At 39.2% G+C, this 16,127-nt stretch overlaps 1 protein-coding gene across 8 annotated transcripts in view; it reads left to right on the forward strand.

Annotated features, from left to right (window-relative positions):
* Window positions 1-394: 394 nt before the first annotated feature.
* ZFYVE16 (zinc finger FYVE-type containing 16) overlaps window positions 395-16,127 on the forward strand; it is a 47,469-nt gene continuing 31,736 nt past the window's right edge. The window contains exons 1-4 of one of the 8 annotated variants that reach the window (XM_058570002.1): window positions 1,252-1,381; window positions 2,280-2,402; window positions 12,682-12,790; window positions 13,428-15,694. In XM_058570002.1, coding sequence (XP_058425985.1) covers window positions 12,721-12,790; window positions 13,428-15,694 — 2,337 coding nt within the window. In that variant the 5' untranslated portion in view covers window positions 1,252-1,381; window positions 2,280-2,402; window positions 12,682-12,720. Of the gene's footprint in view, window positions 568-708; window positions 814-1,251; window positions 1,382-2,279; window positions 2,403-3,558; window positions 3,682-12,681; window positions 12,791-13,427; window positions 15,695-16,127 lie in introns of those variants that run through there. The other 7 variants (XM_058570246.1, XM_058570164.1, XM_058569692.1 and 4 more) reach the window with 7 other exon arrangements.

Genomic DNA, 16,127 nt, shown 5'->3' on the forward strand with positions numbered 1-16,127 from the left:
TTTAACCGTATAGGATCTTGTGGTAAAAATAGTCAAGCTCCACAAGCACAAATGTACATCACGTGAGCGGCATTTTATTTCTCCATCAGATGAGCTGGCCTTTGTTTTCAGACAGAGGCGGCAGCTGTTCTCGTGGCCCGTTTACGAAAGCAGAACTACAGCCACGAGACGGAGGGCAGGGCCGTTGGGAATGGCCAGCTGGAGGGCCTGAAGCCCGGGGTGGGTTGAGAGCATTTCCGCTGCTGCCGGGGGAGAGGGACGGGTTGTAAGGCCCGTCTGAAGTAAAACGGTAGGCGTTCGGGGAGGGCAGCGGCGCGGGGAGCGGGCCTGGTCAGCTGCCCGGCAGGTGGGCGTGTCCGGTACAGGCCGGAGCGCCCACCGGCTCCGCGGACGCAGAGGCTGGGGCGGGGGAAGCTGCGTCCAGGTCAGCGAAGGGCGAAGGAAGCCGGACACTGGCGCGCACCGCCTCCCGAGTTCGGCTCCACCGCGTCTAGTGGGAAACCGAGTCGCCTCTAAGGCCGATCTTCGGGAGTTTCCGTCACCCCCGAACCTTCTCAGGCACTTCCGGTAAGAAGCCCGGCGCCCCAGCCTCGGACCGGGCATCGCAGCGCGCAGGCGCCTCGGGCCGGGGGAGGCCGCAGGCGCGGAGGGAGGGGGCGTGTGAGCCGAGGAAAGCCTCCTGTGCGCCTGCGCCGTCTGTTTTCTCGGGGTTTGCGGGGGAAAACAAACGCGGAGCCGCCGCCGCCGCGCAGTCCCGGGACTCCGGGCGGGGGTCGCGTCAAGTCGCCAGAGAGCTTCGCAGTGGGCGGGGAGGTAAGAGCGGCCCGTAACAGACATCCTGGCCTCTCCTCACCCCTGCTGCCCTCCGGAGGGGGCGAGGTGGCCGCGGGACCGGCCGGCCTGGGCGCCGGGTCGGGCCCTCCCCTTCCTCCAGGGCCCCTGACCGGTTCCTTTTCCGCGCCCCCGGAGCTGGCCGGGGAATCACGACCCGCCAACCGCGCGTCCCGTCGGTAGAGCCAGGAGGGCGGGCCCGAGCAGGGAGGGCAATCTCGGCGGCTGTTTGCCGGGTCCCACCCACGCGGGCCGCCCGAGCGCTCGGCGTCGCGGGGTAGCGGCGCCCGGGGCGGCCTGTGCCGCCGGGGGAGGGGCTGCGCCTGCGGGAGGGGACTCGGCGCCCGCGGGAGGGGACGGTCGCGCCTGCGGAGCGGTAGCCTCGGCGCGGAGGGGCCTCGGCCCCCGCAGACGGGTCTGTCATCGCCGCCCGTGCTCTCGCGAAGCCCCTTCTCGCACCGATGCGTTCTCTCATCGTTCTAGACCAGAGAGATGCGATCGTCTTCCTTCCCACTACCTTTCCTTAGGTACCTTGGAAAAATTCTAAAAGGTGACCTAACTTTTCGCTGTTAACTTATTTGTACTACCGTAATTGCAAATTATTATATTCTAGACTGAGTGTTCTTGTTAGTTTGACTTGTACGGAAACTAGCCCAGAGATTTGATTAATCTTTTTCATTTAACAAAATAGGCAATTTGTTGGTCGAGTTAGGTTCCTCCATTTGTTATTTTGAGCTTGTTGTCTTTTGAATTGGCAGAAGTTTAATGGTGTGACCCAGTAGAACTGTATGTAATTTTTCATCTGATTTCTTCCTTTGTTTCTCCCCTGGATATTAAACTGCATGCTTAGTGTCCAAAAATTTTTTTAAATATAATAAAGAATAAGGAAAAATTACTATAATTCCAGCACTGAAAGGTAATCAACCACAGTTAATATTTTGACTTTTGAGTCTTTTTTTCCATGGCATTTTCTTAATGAAGATGATGAGATTTTATATACAGTTGGATTGCCTGCTTTTGTAGCTTGAAATTATATTTTAAGCCTTTCCCCAAAACTTCATGAACGTAACTTTTATGATTTTTGATTACACAGGTAAGACATGAGCAAAATATCCTTGGAAACAGTTCCGTTACAGATAAAGCTAAATTCCCATTTAATTATTATCCCCAATAATAATGTTACATAATATGATGGTATCACAGTTTATTTAACCCGATGGGTCCCTTTACACACTTAAAAATTATTGAGGACTAACAGTTTTTGTTTTCTAATGCAGTATACTTACCTTTTTAGAAATTAAAACTCAGAAAATTTTAAAATTTTCATTTATTCATTAAAAATAACAATAGTAAACCCATTTTATATCAAATTAAATAATATTTTTGAAAAGTAACTATTTTTTTAAAAAATTTACTGAGAAGGGTGGCATTGTTTTATATTTTTGCAGATCGCTTTCATGTCTGGCATTATAGAAGACAGCTGGATCCTCATATTTGCTTCTCCCTTCAATCTCGTGTGCTGTTTTGTTTAGGCTGAAGCATATTAAGAAAATCCAACTTTGCACAGATAGGTATTTGGAAGAGGAAGGACCTCACATACTCCCTAAAAAGCTCCTGAGGTTTTCCAGGGGTCCTCAGAGCCCAGTTTGAGAAAGCTCATACATCATTCTTGTATTGATGAGCTGTTAGGTTCTTGGCAGTTTTATACTATTACAGACACTGCAACATTGAAAGTTCTTTGTGATGTGTTCTTGTGCACAAGTGCTAGTGTTTCTGTAGAAGTGGAATTGCTAGTTCAGAGTATGTACTTAAAAAACAATTTTTTTTTGTTAGATGTAAACATTATTTTTGATGCCTGCATAATTTTCTTCGTGTCCTAATGTTGGTGTTTAGATTGTTTCAATTAATGATTTGGCAAAATATTTTTGTCCGCATATTTTCAGGTGTTTGGATTATATTCTTAAATTTTTAAAAAGAGAATTGTTAGATCAAATGTTGGGAATCTTTTTGATATATATTGTCAGATTGTTTCCTGAGAGAGTGTACCAGTTTACTTCCTGTCAGAAGTGTCTGAGATGCTTTTTATGGCACCCTTACCAACATTAAGTACTTTTATTATTAAAAAAATTATGTTCTGATTTAGTAGGCAACAAGTGGTGTATGTTCTAATTCACATTACTTTGTGCAGATTGTGCATTGAACGTTTTTGCATAATCAGACTGGTGGTGTGCTCATATTATTTGCCCATTTATAGTCCAGTGTCCAAGTATTTTCTAACAGATTTTTATTATCTTTTTTATATTGTAAGAATACATGCTATAATTTTTTAAGGAAAGGAACAAAATTATCTTTCTTTTTTCCTGTTTACAAAATAGTACATTTTTGTTAAAAGAAAATTAAAATACTGTAGAGATGTAGTGTAGATGTGAAAGGCTTACATAATCTCAGATACCATTATTAACAGTTTGGTGTTTTCTTCTCTCTATTTTTTTTCCTGGGCCTTTGCTAATACTTTTTTTTTTTTAACAACTTATTTGTAAAAATGGGTTTGTACTATACGTGCAGTTTTACAATTTGATTTTTTGTTTTTTAACGTTATTGGATATTTTTCTATAGAAGTACATACATCTCCAGGAAAGGTTTTATCCAGAGTGGCTTTAGAACACTGGTTGTGCTCTTTGGTTATCTGATGTCAGGCTCTTGTTCTCTTCTATATTCTCTTCCTAGGTGCTCTCATCCATTAACAGCTGTGTGCTGCCAATTCCCAAATCTTTCTCTCAGACTTCTCTCCTGCATTCCAGATCTTATATTCAACTGCCTATTGGACATCTCCCCCAGGATGTTCTCAAGGTACTTCAGACAACAGTCCAACGTGAACTCATGTTTTCCCTCAGTCCTGCTCCTCCTGTATTGCCTTCATGGTCAGTGGTACCACCATCTACCCATGGTGGTTCCCATGATGGGAACCTGGCAGTGATCTTAGCTTTCTCCCTTGCTCTCTCCAAACGTTCCCATTCTTTAGCCGCTTTATATCGATCTCGTTTCCATCTGCCCTGCAAAGGCCTTCATCATCTCTCACTTTAACCATTTTAGGAGTCTCCTTACTATTGGTTTTCTGATTAATGTTCCATGTTGCTGCCAGTTTTTTTTTAAATCATGAAGAGAATTTTCAAAACCATTTTTTGTAAATATTGCAAATATTTGTTTGTAAATCTGAGAGTACATAAATGGCCAAGTGAGGAAAAATATTACCTAAAACAGGTTATCATATATACACATAAACTTCTTTACAATAGGGAGTATATCTTATTTATCTTATGTGTCTTCTACTATACGGGTAGGTTACTGGCACAATAAGTACATCTTGTTTAATGGAAGTGGGAAGTATGTGCAGTTTAAGATTTCATGTTAAAAGGTTTTGATGCACAGTATTTGCATTGTCATACCTTTTACAAATTGTTGGATTATATTATTGTTATTTATCTTACCTTTTATATATCTTTTTAGGTGCCTCAAATAACATCATACTTAGTAGTACATTGCTATATAGATAGAGATAGTCTGTAAATAGATATTATTCAATGAATCCCATAATTTTTTAGAAAAATTCTGTAGCTTTTTCTAATGAGAAACTATTTCTAGACCTTTCAGTTCCTGTGCTTTATTATTTTTTTATATGTTCTGTATTCAGAGTTCCTTTACTACTTTTTGCTATTATATATTTTTTTAATATAATGTTTATGTTTATCAAAGGGATAGCTGTACATAATTTAAAGATTCAAATCATACTACAAGACTTAAAGGAAAAATAATAGTCTTCTACCCCAGTGCTTCTCTCCCCTGAATCCCACTCTGTTGAAGCAGACTTGCTCAATCAGCATTCCTTATTGGAATCACAAAACACAGAAAATGATTTGAGTAACTGTTTTCTCACTTTGCTCGAGGATGTTTATAACTATTAACACTTTAGATGCATGGGAGAGAAGTTAATTCATTACATCAAGTGGATGCCTTAAGGCATTAAGGCTTATTAGTTCTTTCACAGAACCCTTGTTGAGAAAGGCTGTTCCAGAGTCAGTGGCTCAACTCTTTTTCACCTCTAGGTTTTTAATATGGTTTTTTTTTTTTTTTTGTGAGGAAGATCAGCCCTGAGCTAACATCGTGCCAACCCTCCTCTTTTTGCTGAGGAAGACCAGCTCTGAGCTAACATCTATTGCCAATCCTCCTCCTTTTTTTTTTTTTTGTCCCCCCAAAGCCCCAGTAGATAGTTGTATGTCATAGTTGCACATCCTTCTAGTTGCTGTATGTGGGACGCGGCCTCAGCATGGCCAGAGAAGTGGTGCATCAGTGCGCACCCAGGATCCCAACCCGGGCCGCCAGCAGCGGAGCACGCGCACTTAACCACTACGCCACAGGGCCGGCCCTCACATCTAGGTTGTTAAATAACATGCTTACTTGAACAGCTGTTTCCCCTCCCTACCCCCATCCTACCACAGTTTTAGATATTATTTACCAATTTCCTATTATAGAAGATGGGAGTTTAGGTTTGTTACACCAACCTCCACCTTTAAACACTGCACTTCACCCCTCCTCTATATTTGCAAATTAGTTATATGTCAATTTTTAGTTAAATTGTTAGTGTTCACATTATTTAACTGTATAAATATTGTGTACAGCTGAACCAGGTAGTATATTGTGATGATATTTCCATTCTTACATAATTTTTTTTCCTGGAGTTAAAAATTATCTTCGTTCTTTTATGTATCTTTCTTGTATCTTTATAAAAGTATGTTTTATGCCTTTTTTTTTTTTTGGGTGAAGAAGATTGGCCCCTGAGCTAACAGCTGTACCCATCTTCCTCTATTTTGTATGTGGGATGCCACCACAGCGTGGCTTGATGAGCGGTGCATAGGTCCATGCCCGGGATCCGAATCTTCAAACCCCAGGCCACCAAAGCAGAGCATGCAAACTTAACCACTCTGCCATGGGGCCGGCCCCCTGTTTTATATCTTTTTAATGTATCTTTTATATCTTTTATTTAATCTATTAACAACCCTTCAGACAAGATATGTAAATCTCCTTTTGGTAGATTGAAACCCATCAGATAATCTATGTTTGTCTTGCAACATCTTTCCTGTAATGGTCTGTTACCCTGCATTCTTCTTGATGGGTTACCCTCTAGGCTTGTTGCACAGCTGTCTTCCTAGAGTGTCCTTTCACCATCATCTGTGAATGCCATTTGTCTCTCCCTTGTGTTGGATAGCCTCTTTCCAGGATTTCAGGTCTTCCTTTTTTATGGTGTGTCTCTCATGTTGGTAGAGTACATCTTCTAGGAGCTTCCTGAGAAAGACTGAATGGGAGGCAAATTTTGGGGATTTTTACATGTCTGAACATGTGTTTTTATTCTACCCTCACACTTGATTGATAGCTGAACTGAGTATAGAATTCTAGGTTGTAAATAATTTACTTTTAGAATTTTAGAGGCATGGTTCCATTGTCTTCTAGCTTCTAGTGTTGCTGTTGAAAAGTCTATACTAAGTTGGATAATCAGTCCTTTGTATGTGACCTGTTATTTCTCTCTGAAAACTTTTATATTTGTTCACAAAGTATGTGTTAAGCACATTTTATGTGGCAGGCACTGGTCAAGATACTTTGAATATATGGGTAAACAAAAATACAAGATCCCTACCCTCCTGGAGCTTAAATTTGTTGGAGGGAGAAGTTGTTCCAGATGGTAAACAACAAATTTAATAAATACATTATACAAAATGTTAGAAGGTCATCAAGTAAATAAGTGCTTTAGAAAAGAGAAAAGAAGAGCAGGATGGGATGGAGAGGTGGGGGGGAAGGAAAGATGAGGAATGTAGATTGCCGTCTGAAATGGGTGATCGTCCCTTAAACCACTCAGGTGTTCTGAAATTTCACAATGATGTGGCTTGGTAAGGGTTTTTCATTCATTATGTTGGGCCCTAAATGGACCCTTTCCACCTGGAGACCATATCCTTCAGTTCTGAAGTATTTTATTTGACAACTTCTTCCTTTTCTCCGCCTGCACTTTCTTTCTGGACTTCTTGTTATTTGAATATTGAACCTCATTAGATTGACTCTAGTTTTCTAATCTTTTCTCATGTTTTCCTTCTCTTTCTTTGTGTTCTACTTTCAAGGATATTTTCTCAAGTTTATTTTCCAATGCCTTGATTTCATTTTTTAAAATAATCTTTTTATTTTAGAACAGTTTTAGATTTACAGAATTATTGCAAAGATAGTACAGAAAGTTCCCACACCCAGTTTCCCTATTATTACATCTTACATTAATATGGTACATTTGTGGTGTTTAATGAATCAATATTGATACATTATTATTAACTAAAGTCCAAACTTTATTCACATTTCCTCAATTTTTCGCTATTATGCTTTTTCTGTTCCCGGATCCCATCTAGGATACCACGTTACACTGAGTAGTCTTTTCTCCTTTGGCTCCTCTTGGTTGTGACAGTTTCTCAGACATGGTTTGTTTTTGATTCTCTTGACAGTTTTGAAGATTACTAGTCAGGTATTTTGTAGAATGTCAGTTGTGATCTGTCTGATGTTTTTCTCGTGATTAGATTGGGGTAATAATATGTTTTGGGAGGAAGACAGCAAAGTGCCATTCTCTTCACGTCATATCCAGGCTACATAGCATCAACATGACTTACCACTGTTGGTGTTAACCTTGATCCCCTGGCTTGAGGTAGTGTTTGTCAGGTTTCTCCACTGTGAAGTTATTTTCTTTTTTTCTCCCTTTCCATACTGTACTCTTTAGAAGAAAGTTGCTGTGTGCTGCACACACTTAAGGAGTGGAGAGTTATGTTCCACTTCCTTGAGAGCAAAGTATCTAAATAAATTATTTGGAATTTTCTGCATGAGAGATTTGTTCCCCTTTATTTATCTCAGTATGACCTCAGATTTTTTTTATGTTTTGGGTTATAATCCAGTATTACTTTATTTATTTTATTGTTCAGGTTGTTCCAATTTGGTCCTTGGGAGCTCTTTTGGTTGGCTCCGTATCCCTTTGACATACCTCCTTCATTGTCTGTGTGTATGCACGCGCACGCGCACTTGTACTTTCTTTCTGGCCTTACAAGGAGCTCCATGTTCATCTTGGAGCGTGTATATTTCCCACCCCAATCTTAGAATCAGCTGTTTCTCCAAGGAGCCTTGGTTCCTTTTGTTGGGGAAACCAAGATCTGGGTGCTAAATGTGCTTGTTGCCACTGGGATGCCTTGCTCCTAGGCCCTCTCAGCTGACAGAACAAGAGATATATGTGTTTATACTAACATCTATAAATATTTCAGATAAAATATTAGCACAGATGTGTAACCATCTGCATCCATATTAAGCTAAATATGAGTTTATACTGATGTCTCCAACTCAAATCCATTACCACGTGGATCATTGTAGCTTCCTCACCTTGCTTATCTATAACCTTCCCCTCCAACAGTGAGAAACCTGGCTCCCATATCAGCCATCCATTTACTTAATTTCAATTCCAGTGTACATGTATGATGGTTCGGAATTGTTAACCCATACCCCCATGGGAAACAACTCTATCAGCTAGAGTAAATGCTTGTGTTCCTTTTGCCTTTAGTCGTACAGACTCCACTCATTTCCAAAGGTAGCACTTTATTCCTCCACCCCCTTCAGGAAGGTTGTTTTATACATTTGTAATACATTTAGACTTTTTTGTCACATTCTGCATTCCGTTCTGAGATCCCCCCACCTTCTAAACAGTTTTTTCAAATTTGCATGCATTGAGGTTTATTCTTTGTACTATAAAGGTCTGTGGGTACTGACAAATGCTTGACCTTGTATTCACCATTGTAGTATCCTACAGAATAGTTTCACCACCCTAAAAGATCCACTGTGCTTTACCTGTTCAGACCCCACCCCCCAACCACTGGCAATCATTGCTGTGTTTACTGTCACTGAACTTTTACCTTTTCCAGAATATCATACAATTAGAATCGTACAGTGTGTAGATTTTTTTAGACTGGCTTCTTTCCCTTAGCAATATGCATTTAAGATTCATCCATGTCTTTTTGTGGCCTATTAGCTCATTTCTTTGTATAACTGAATAATATTCCATTGCGTGGATGTACCACAGTTTATTTATCCATTCACTTACTGAAGGACATCTTGGATGCTTCCAGATTTTGGCAGTTATGAATAAAGCTGCTATAAACATTTAGATCTAAGTTCTTGTGTGGACGTAAATCTTTAAATCAGTTTGGTAAATACCTAGTAGTATGATCACTGGATCATATGGTAAGACTATGTTTAGTTTTGTAAGAGACTGCCAAACTGTCTTCCAAAGTGGTTGTACCATTTTGCATTCCCACCAGCAATAAATGACAGTCCCTGCTTTTCAGCATCCTTGCAGCATTTGGTGGTGTCAGGTTTTTGGATTTTAGCCATTACATGTAATAAATGTGAAACGGTATCTCATTGTTTTACTCTGCAGTTCCCTAAAGACAAATGACGTGGAGCGCTTTATCATATGCCTGTTTGCTAACTCTGTGTCTTCTTTGGTGAGATATCTGTTCAGAACTTTTGCCCATTTTTAAAATTGGATTGTTTGTTTTCTAATTATTGAATTTTAAGTGTTCTTTGTAGATTTTGGATACAAATCCTTTATCAGATACGTGTTTTGCAAATATTATCTCCCAGTCTGTGGCTTGTCTTCTCATTCTCTTAACCGTGTCTTTTTCAGAAAAGTTGTTTTTATTTTAATAAGGTCCAACTTATCAACTGTTTTGTTTCATGGATCATGCCATTGGTGTTGTATTTAAAAACTCATCACCAAACCCAAGGTTATGTAGATTTTTGCTCATGTTTTCTTCAAGAAGCTTTGTAATGTTGAATTTTACATTTAGATCTGTTACCCATTTTATTTATTTACTTTTAATTAATTTTTTTTTTTTTTGATGAGGAAGATTAGCCCTGAGCTAACACCGGTTGCCAGTCCTCCTCTTTTTGCTGAGGAAGATTGGCCCTGGGCTAACATCTGTACCCGTCTTCCTCTACTTTATATGTGGGACACCTGCCACAGCATGACTTGAGCAGTGTGTAGGTCCACATCGGGGATCCAAGCCTGTGAACCCCAGGCTGCTGAAGTGGAGTGTGCGAACTTAACCATTATGCCACCGGGCCGGCCCCTGTTATCCATTTTAAACACATTCTTATGTAAGGTGTAATGTCTGTATGTAGGTTCATATTTTTGCATAGGGATGTCCAGTTTTCTCAGCACCACTAGTTGAAAAGATTGTCCTTTCTCCTTGGAATCGCCTTTGCTCCTTTGTTAAAGATAAGTTGACTGTATTTGTGTGGGTCTATTTCTAGGCTTGCTGTTCTGTTCTGTTGATCTGTATGTCTGTTCTTTTGCAAATACTACATTGCCTTGATTACTGTAGCCGTGTTGAAAGTCTTAAAATCAGAGAGTGTGAGTCCTCCAAATTTCTTCTTGTTTTTCAGTATTATATTGGCAATTCTAGGTCCTTTGCCTTTCCATTTACACTTTAGAATCAGTGTCCTGAGACCTACAAAATAGTTTGTGGGGATTTTGATTGGGATTGCATTGAATCTAGAGATCAGGTTGGGAAGAATTGACATCTTAACAATATTGAATCTGCCTATTCATGAACATGGAATATATCTCCATTTATTTAGATCTTCTTTGATTTTTTTTATCAGTATTTTGTAGTTTTCCACATATAGGTCCTGTATATATTTTGTTAGATTTATATTCAAATATGTTTAATAATGTATATCTTTTTGTATGTATCATTGCAAAATTTGTATTGTTTTGTTGTGTTTTACAAAAGTAGCAGTTTTTTAAAAAGTAATAGTTTGCAACAGATTGGACGTTTAAAAAAAGAAAGGTCATTCACCATAGACAGTTTGAGGAACATTGCTGTAGAGTGTTCCACCTTCTGAATTCAGCTGATTGCTTTCTTTTGATATCATTTAAATTGCCCCTCTGTGTTTGAATTTCCTGCAAACATGGGGTTAGTTCTAAAAGCCTGAATAGATTCATGTTCAAATTTTTTAGGTGGGAATACTTTATACGTGATGCTGTATCTTCTTCTTCTTCTTCTTTTTTTTTTTTTTTTTTTGTGAGGAAGATTAGCCCTGAGCTAACGTCTGTTGCCAATCCTCCCCTTTCTGCTGAGGAAGACTGGCCCTGGACTAACATCCATGCCCATCTTCCTCTACTTTATATGGGACGCTGCCAGAGCATGGCTTGACAAGCGGTGCGTTGGTGTGCACCCGGGACCCGAACCTGCGAACCCCGGGCCGCCACAGCGGAGTGTGCGCACCCAACCACTACGCCACTGGGCCGGCCCTTGTATCTTCTACATGAGGCACATGGTGTTTGGTTCTTCCACATTTATTGATGGTGAAATTGATAACTAGATTCAGATCTGTTGGCCTGATCCCACTATTATAAAATTCTGCTCCGACCTTTCATCTAACAGTTTTAACATCCATTGATAGTCATCACCTAGTCCATTTATTGCATTAGGGACTGTGAAGAGATGATTTTTAAAATTTTAAATGAATTTAAAATCCTTTATATTTATTCTCTGGAATTCTTATCTAAAGAACTTTCCCTCAGCAACTATTTTGTTATCCTAAAGGACATTTTGTAAATAAAGGGCAGGATAAATTCTTGGCTCTTTTCCCTTAGTGTATCAACTTTCAGGGTCATGGGTTAGTGCGCTAGCAACCCTCCAGTGAGTGGTGTTTTTGTGGTAGTGTCATGATGATCTCTTGGTTTTTTATGTGTTTGATTTGTGTTCAGTCCTTTGTAGTCTTCATTCATGTGATGTTCAGTTGTCCCATTTAAGCCAGTGGGAGCCCCTTTAACTTCGCTCCTGTGTCCTTTTGGTATTATCTCATTAGTCATTGATAGATTCCTTCAGGGTGTCTCAGGCTCATTTGGTGGAATTCCTGCCACAACTCAGAGGTTCATCTAATTTAGTCATAAAACTGATTTTTAGTTTTCTTGTACCTCTCTTCTATGCTTGTTTTCCATTTCTTTAATTTCTGCTGTTAGCTTATTAGTTCAATCTTTCTTCCCTCATATAAGCATCTAAGGCTCTAAGCATCTATTGAAGACTTTTGCTGAATCTCATAGTTTTTATATGTGTATTTTTATTTGTATGTAGTGTATTTTATATTATTTGATATATGGTACTTATAACTATTTTTAGCTTTCAATTATGAATTCTTCTTTGACCCATGAGTTATTTAGATACGTGTTTTATTTATTTATTTTTTTTGTGAGGAAGATCAGCCCTGAGCTAACATCATGCCAATCCTCCTCTTTTTGCTGAGGAAGACCGCCTCTGAGCTAACATCTATTGCCAATCCTCCTCTTTTTTTTCCCCCTTTTTTTCCCCAAAGCCCCAGTAGATAGTTGTATGTCATAGTTGCACATCCTTCTGGTTGCTTGTGTGGGACGCCGCCTCAGCATGGCCGCAGAAGTGGTGCGTCAGTGTGCGCCCGGGATCTGAACCCGGGCTACCAGTAGCAGAGTGCACGCACTTAACCGCTAAGCCACCGGGCTGGCCCCTAGATAAGTGTTTTAAAATTTACAATAGTTTATATATGCATGTTATGGCAGTAGAGTTGGTTTTCATGTCATTTTTGTACATATAGAGGCAATTTGCCCGACTAAATCGTAGATTCCTCAAAGCAATACTCTTAAATTTTATTTGTGTCTGTTCTGTATGTTTCTTGGATGCAATAGATGGCATAATATTTATACATTAGAGAATTCAATGAACTATCATATTTTTTATTTCTTAGGCATACAAGAATTAAATTTTGAATAACTCTGCAAGTAGGATGGACAGTTATTTTAAAGCAGCAGTCAGTGACTTAGACAAACTCCTTGATGATTTTGAACAGAATCCAGGTTTGTTGGTTTTTCATTTTTGTCACTAATGGAATTTTAAAATGTCTGTAATTCAGTTATCTTAGTTATAGAGTACTTAGCAAAATTTGGTTTCAATTTTGGTCACATGGTTATCTTTTGTAAAAAGTTCACTTATTTCATTATAACGTGTTAATTTATTCTTATGCTGAATGGAACCAATAGCCAGAAATAGGGGGAAACTAGAAGTTTCTGTCCAGATACAAATTTAGCTAAAAGAAAACCCAAAACCAACGTATAAGCCAGCTAAAAGCAACTGGAAAGCTCTACATAAATGGGTATTTCGTTGCTCTGAGAGATTGTGTTTCCTCGTCTTAGAATGAAGACCAGGAAGCTGGAGGGCAGGATAAAGAAGTTAGGTCGTTTTTCGCCTCTTCCGTAGTCTGCCTTTAGAGTACAACTGAGTTATTTTGAGTGAAATTTCTATCATTTTACAACAGTAAAAACCCCAGGTACTTCAAATAAAAATAATTTTGGAGGTTATTACCATTTTGCAAGAGAGTAATCTATCTCTGGTCTAAAAAAAAAAAGTTTAGTTAGTTTGGAAGTCTTAGAAAACATCTTTGTAATAATTTTCACTTGGGTCTCCTGAATAACATCGTATCTCTGTTTTAATTAGACGAACAAGATTATCTCCAAGATGCACAAAAAGCATATGATTCTAACCACTGTTCAGTTTCTTCAGAGTTGGCTTCCTCACAACTAACTTCACTGCTATCAAAGGATCAACAATGTATTAATTGTGCCTCATCAGAAACATGCTATGAAACAAATCAGATTTTCCTGAATGAAAAAACACTTGAGGGACTAACTTCTATACAGAGTGAAAAAAATGTAACAGGACTTGATCTCCTTTCTTCTGTGGATGGTGGCGCTTCAGATGAAATCCAGCCTTTGTATATGGGAAGATGTGGTAAACCTGTTTGTGATCTGATAAGCGACATGGGTAACTTAGTTCATGTAACTAATAGTGAAGAAGATATTAAAAAATTACTGCCAGATGATTTTAAGTCTAGTGCAGATTCTTTAATTGGATTGGATTTATCTTCAGTGTCAGAAACTCTTTGTGTTTCTTCAACAGACCATGGTAATGATGCTGTCAGAAAGGAACAGAATGATGTCATCAACTCTGAATTACAAAATAGAGAAATCAGTGGAACTAAAGAACTGGGTATAAAAGTGGATACAGCACTTTCAGATTCATGTGATTACATCGGAAAAGAAAATTTACGTGATAAAAAGATCTCTAATCGGTTAGAACCAGTTGTTAATTTTAACACATCATCTGCCTTGACTCAACAAAGTTCCAAAACATTTGATGCCAAGGACAACCTACAATACAAGAACCAGCCATGTGAATTAGTAGAAGCTGATGGCTGTTTGGTAAAAGAGGAGATACATGTAGCAGCCATAGCTCCCACAGAATGTTTAAAAGAAGGAGGCAGCACAAGTGCTTTGCCTTGCAGACTTCCAAAAAATGAAGATTTATGCTTAAATGATTCAAATTCAAGAGATGAAAATTTCAAATTACCTGATTTTTCCTTTCAGGAAGATAGGACTGCTATATTTATAAAACAGTCTGCAAAAGAAGACTCAAGAAATTTAGATCTTAATAAAGATGTAATCCAAGATTCCTCTTCAACTTTACATGTTTCAAGTGAAAATACATACTCCTCATTGTCCTGTCTTCCAGTAGTACCTGGGTCTTTGTGTGGATCATTAATTGAAAGTAAAGCACATGGTGATTGTTTACCTCATAATGAACATAAAGATAATATACAAGATGCAGTCACTCTGCATAAAGAAATACAGAAGAGTGTTATTCTAGGTGAGGAGCCATTGAAGGAGACTGATCTTTTGAAACAGGAAAAATGTAAAAACATAGTTCATCAGCCATTAATCGAAGAGATGGGAGATAGAAAGGTAGATCCCCACCAGATGGTAATCAGAGTTGAATCTTTGGATTCCCTTGATAACACCCGTTCTTCTGTAGCAGCAGAATCTCAAATGGAGCTTTCTGGTGCTGATGCCCCAGAGTCTCCTGATTGTTGCAAAGGTCTCACTTTTTCAAGCAGTGATATCGATGGGCAAGACTTAGATTACTTTAATATTGATGAAGGCATGAAAAGTGGTGCACTAATTAGTGATGCTGAACTTGATGCCTTTCTGACTGAACAGTATCTTCAGACTAGTAACATAAAGTCATTTGAAGAAAATGTAAATGACTCAAAATCTCAGATGAATCAGATGGATATGAAAGGCCTAGATGATGGGAACATCAGTAACATATACTTCAATGCTGAAGGAGGAGCTGCTGGGGAAAGTCCTAGTATTAATATGATTTGTGAAACAGTGGATAAACAAAATACAACAGAAAATGGTGGCCTTTCTTTAGGGGAAAAAAGTACAGTTACAATTGAACAAGGGTTATCCAGCAGTAAGTCTGAGATGATGAATGAATTATCAGTCTCTGATATTAATAGTCAGTCTGTTCATGTTGGAGGGGCCAGACCTAAGCAATTGTTTAGCATTCCATCAAGAGCAAGGAGTTCAAAGGAACCAAATAAGCCGGATGTTCCAAATATGCCTGAGAGTGAACCCAGCGTGGCAGATACCATCGTTCCAACAGATTCTACAGATTCTACAACTGACCCTCAGGTTGGCTTCAACTCTAATTACATTGATATAGAAAGTAATGTTGAAGGTGGAGCCAGTTTTGTAACTACAAGCGAAGAGCCTCTCCCTGCAAACACTTGCAAAGAAGGCCTGGTTTTGGGCCAGAAACAACCTACTTGGGTTCCTGATTCAGAAGCTCCAAACTGTATGAACTGTCAAGTCAAATTTACTTTTACGAAACGGCGACACCACTGCCGAGCATGTGGGAAAGTAAGTTATAAAAATCTTTAAGTCTTTTGTTCTTTTGAGACATTTTAAATGAAATTTAACGTGACAAAATAGCTGATTAATAGCTGGTTAAAAGATTAAATTTTTAAATGATAATTTAAAATCATTGTTTTTCACCTACATGGAAATATATAAAGCATCATCATTTTACAGATTGCTTGAGAATCGAATAAATGTCACATTGTCATGGGTATTAAGTACTGGGAAATGAGGAACACTTGTTTGTGAAACTTAAGAATGCATCTCCATATCTCTGTAATGTTAACACATCAGTGGTCCAAATTCAGCTGGATCCTCGTTTGTCCTTGAATACTTAATTTCAAGACCACTCTGCAGCTAGTGTTGTGATCAATACCCAGGGAAACACTGGGAAAAAAAAAAAGCACATTGTCTTCTACGAGATTCAGAACACCGA

This window comes from Diceros bicornis, chromosome 1 (genome assembly GCF_020826845.1).
Source record: "Diceros bicornis minor isolate mBicDic1 chromosome 1, mDicBic1.mat.cur, whole genome shotgun sequence".
Classification (NCBI taxonomy): Eukaryota; Metazoa; Chordata; class Mammalia; order Perissodactyla; family Rhinocerotidae; genus Diceros; species Diceros bicornis.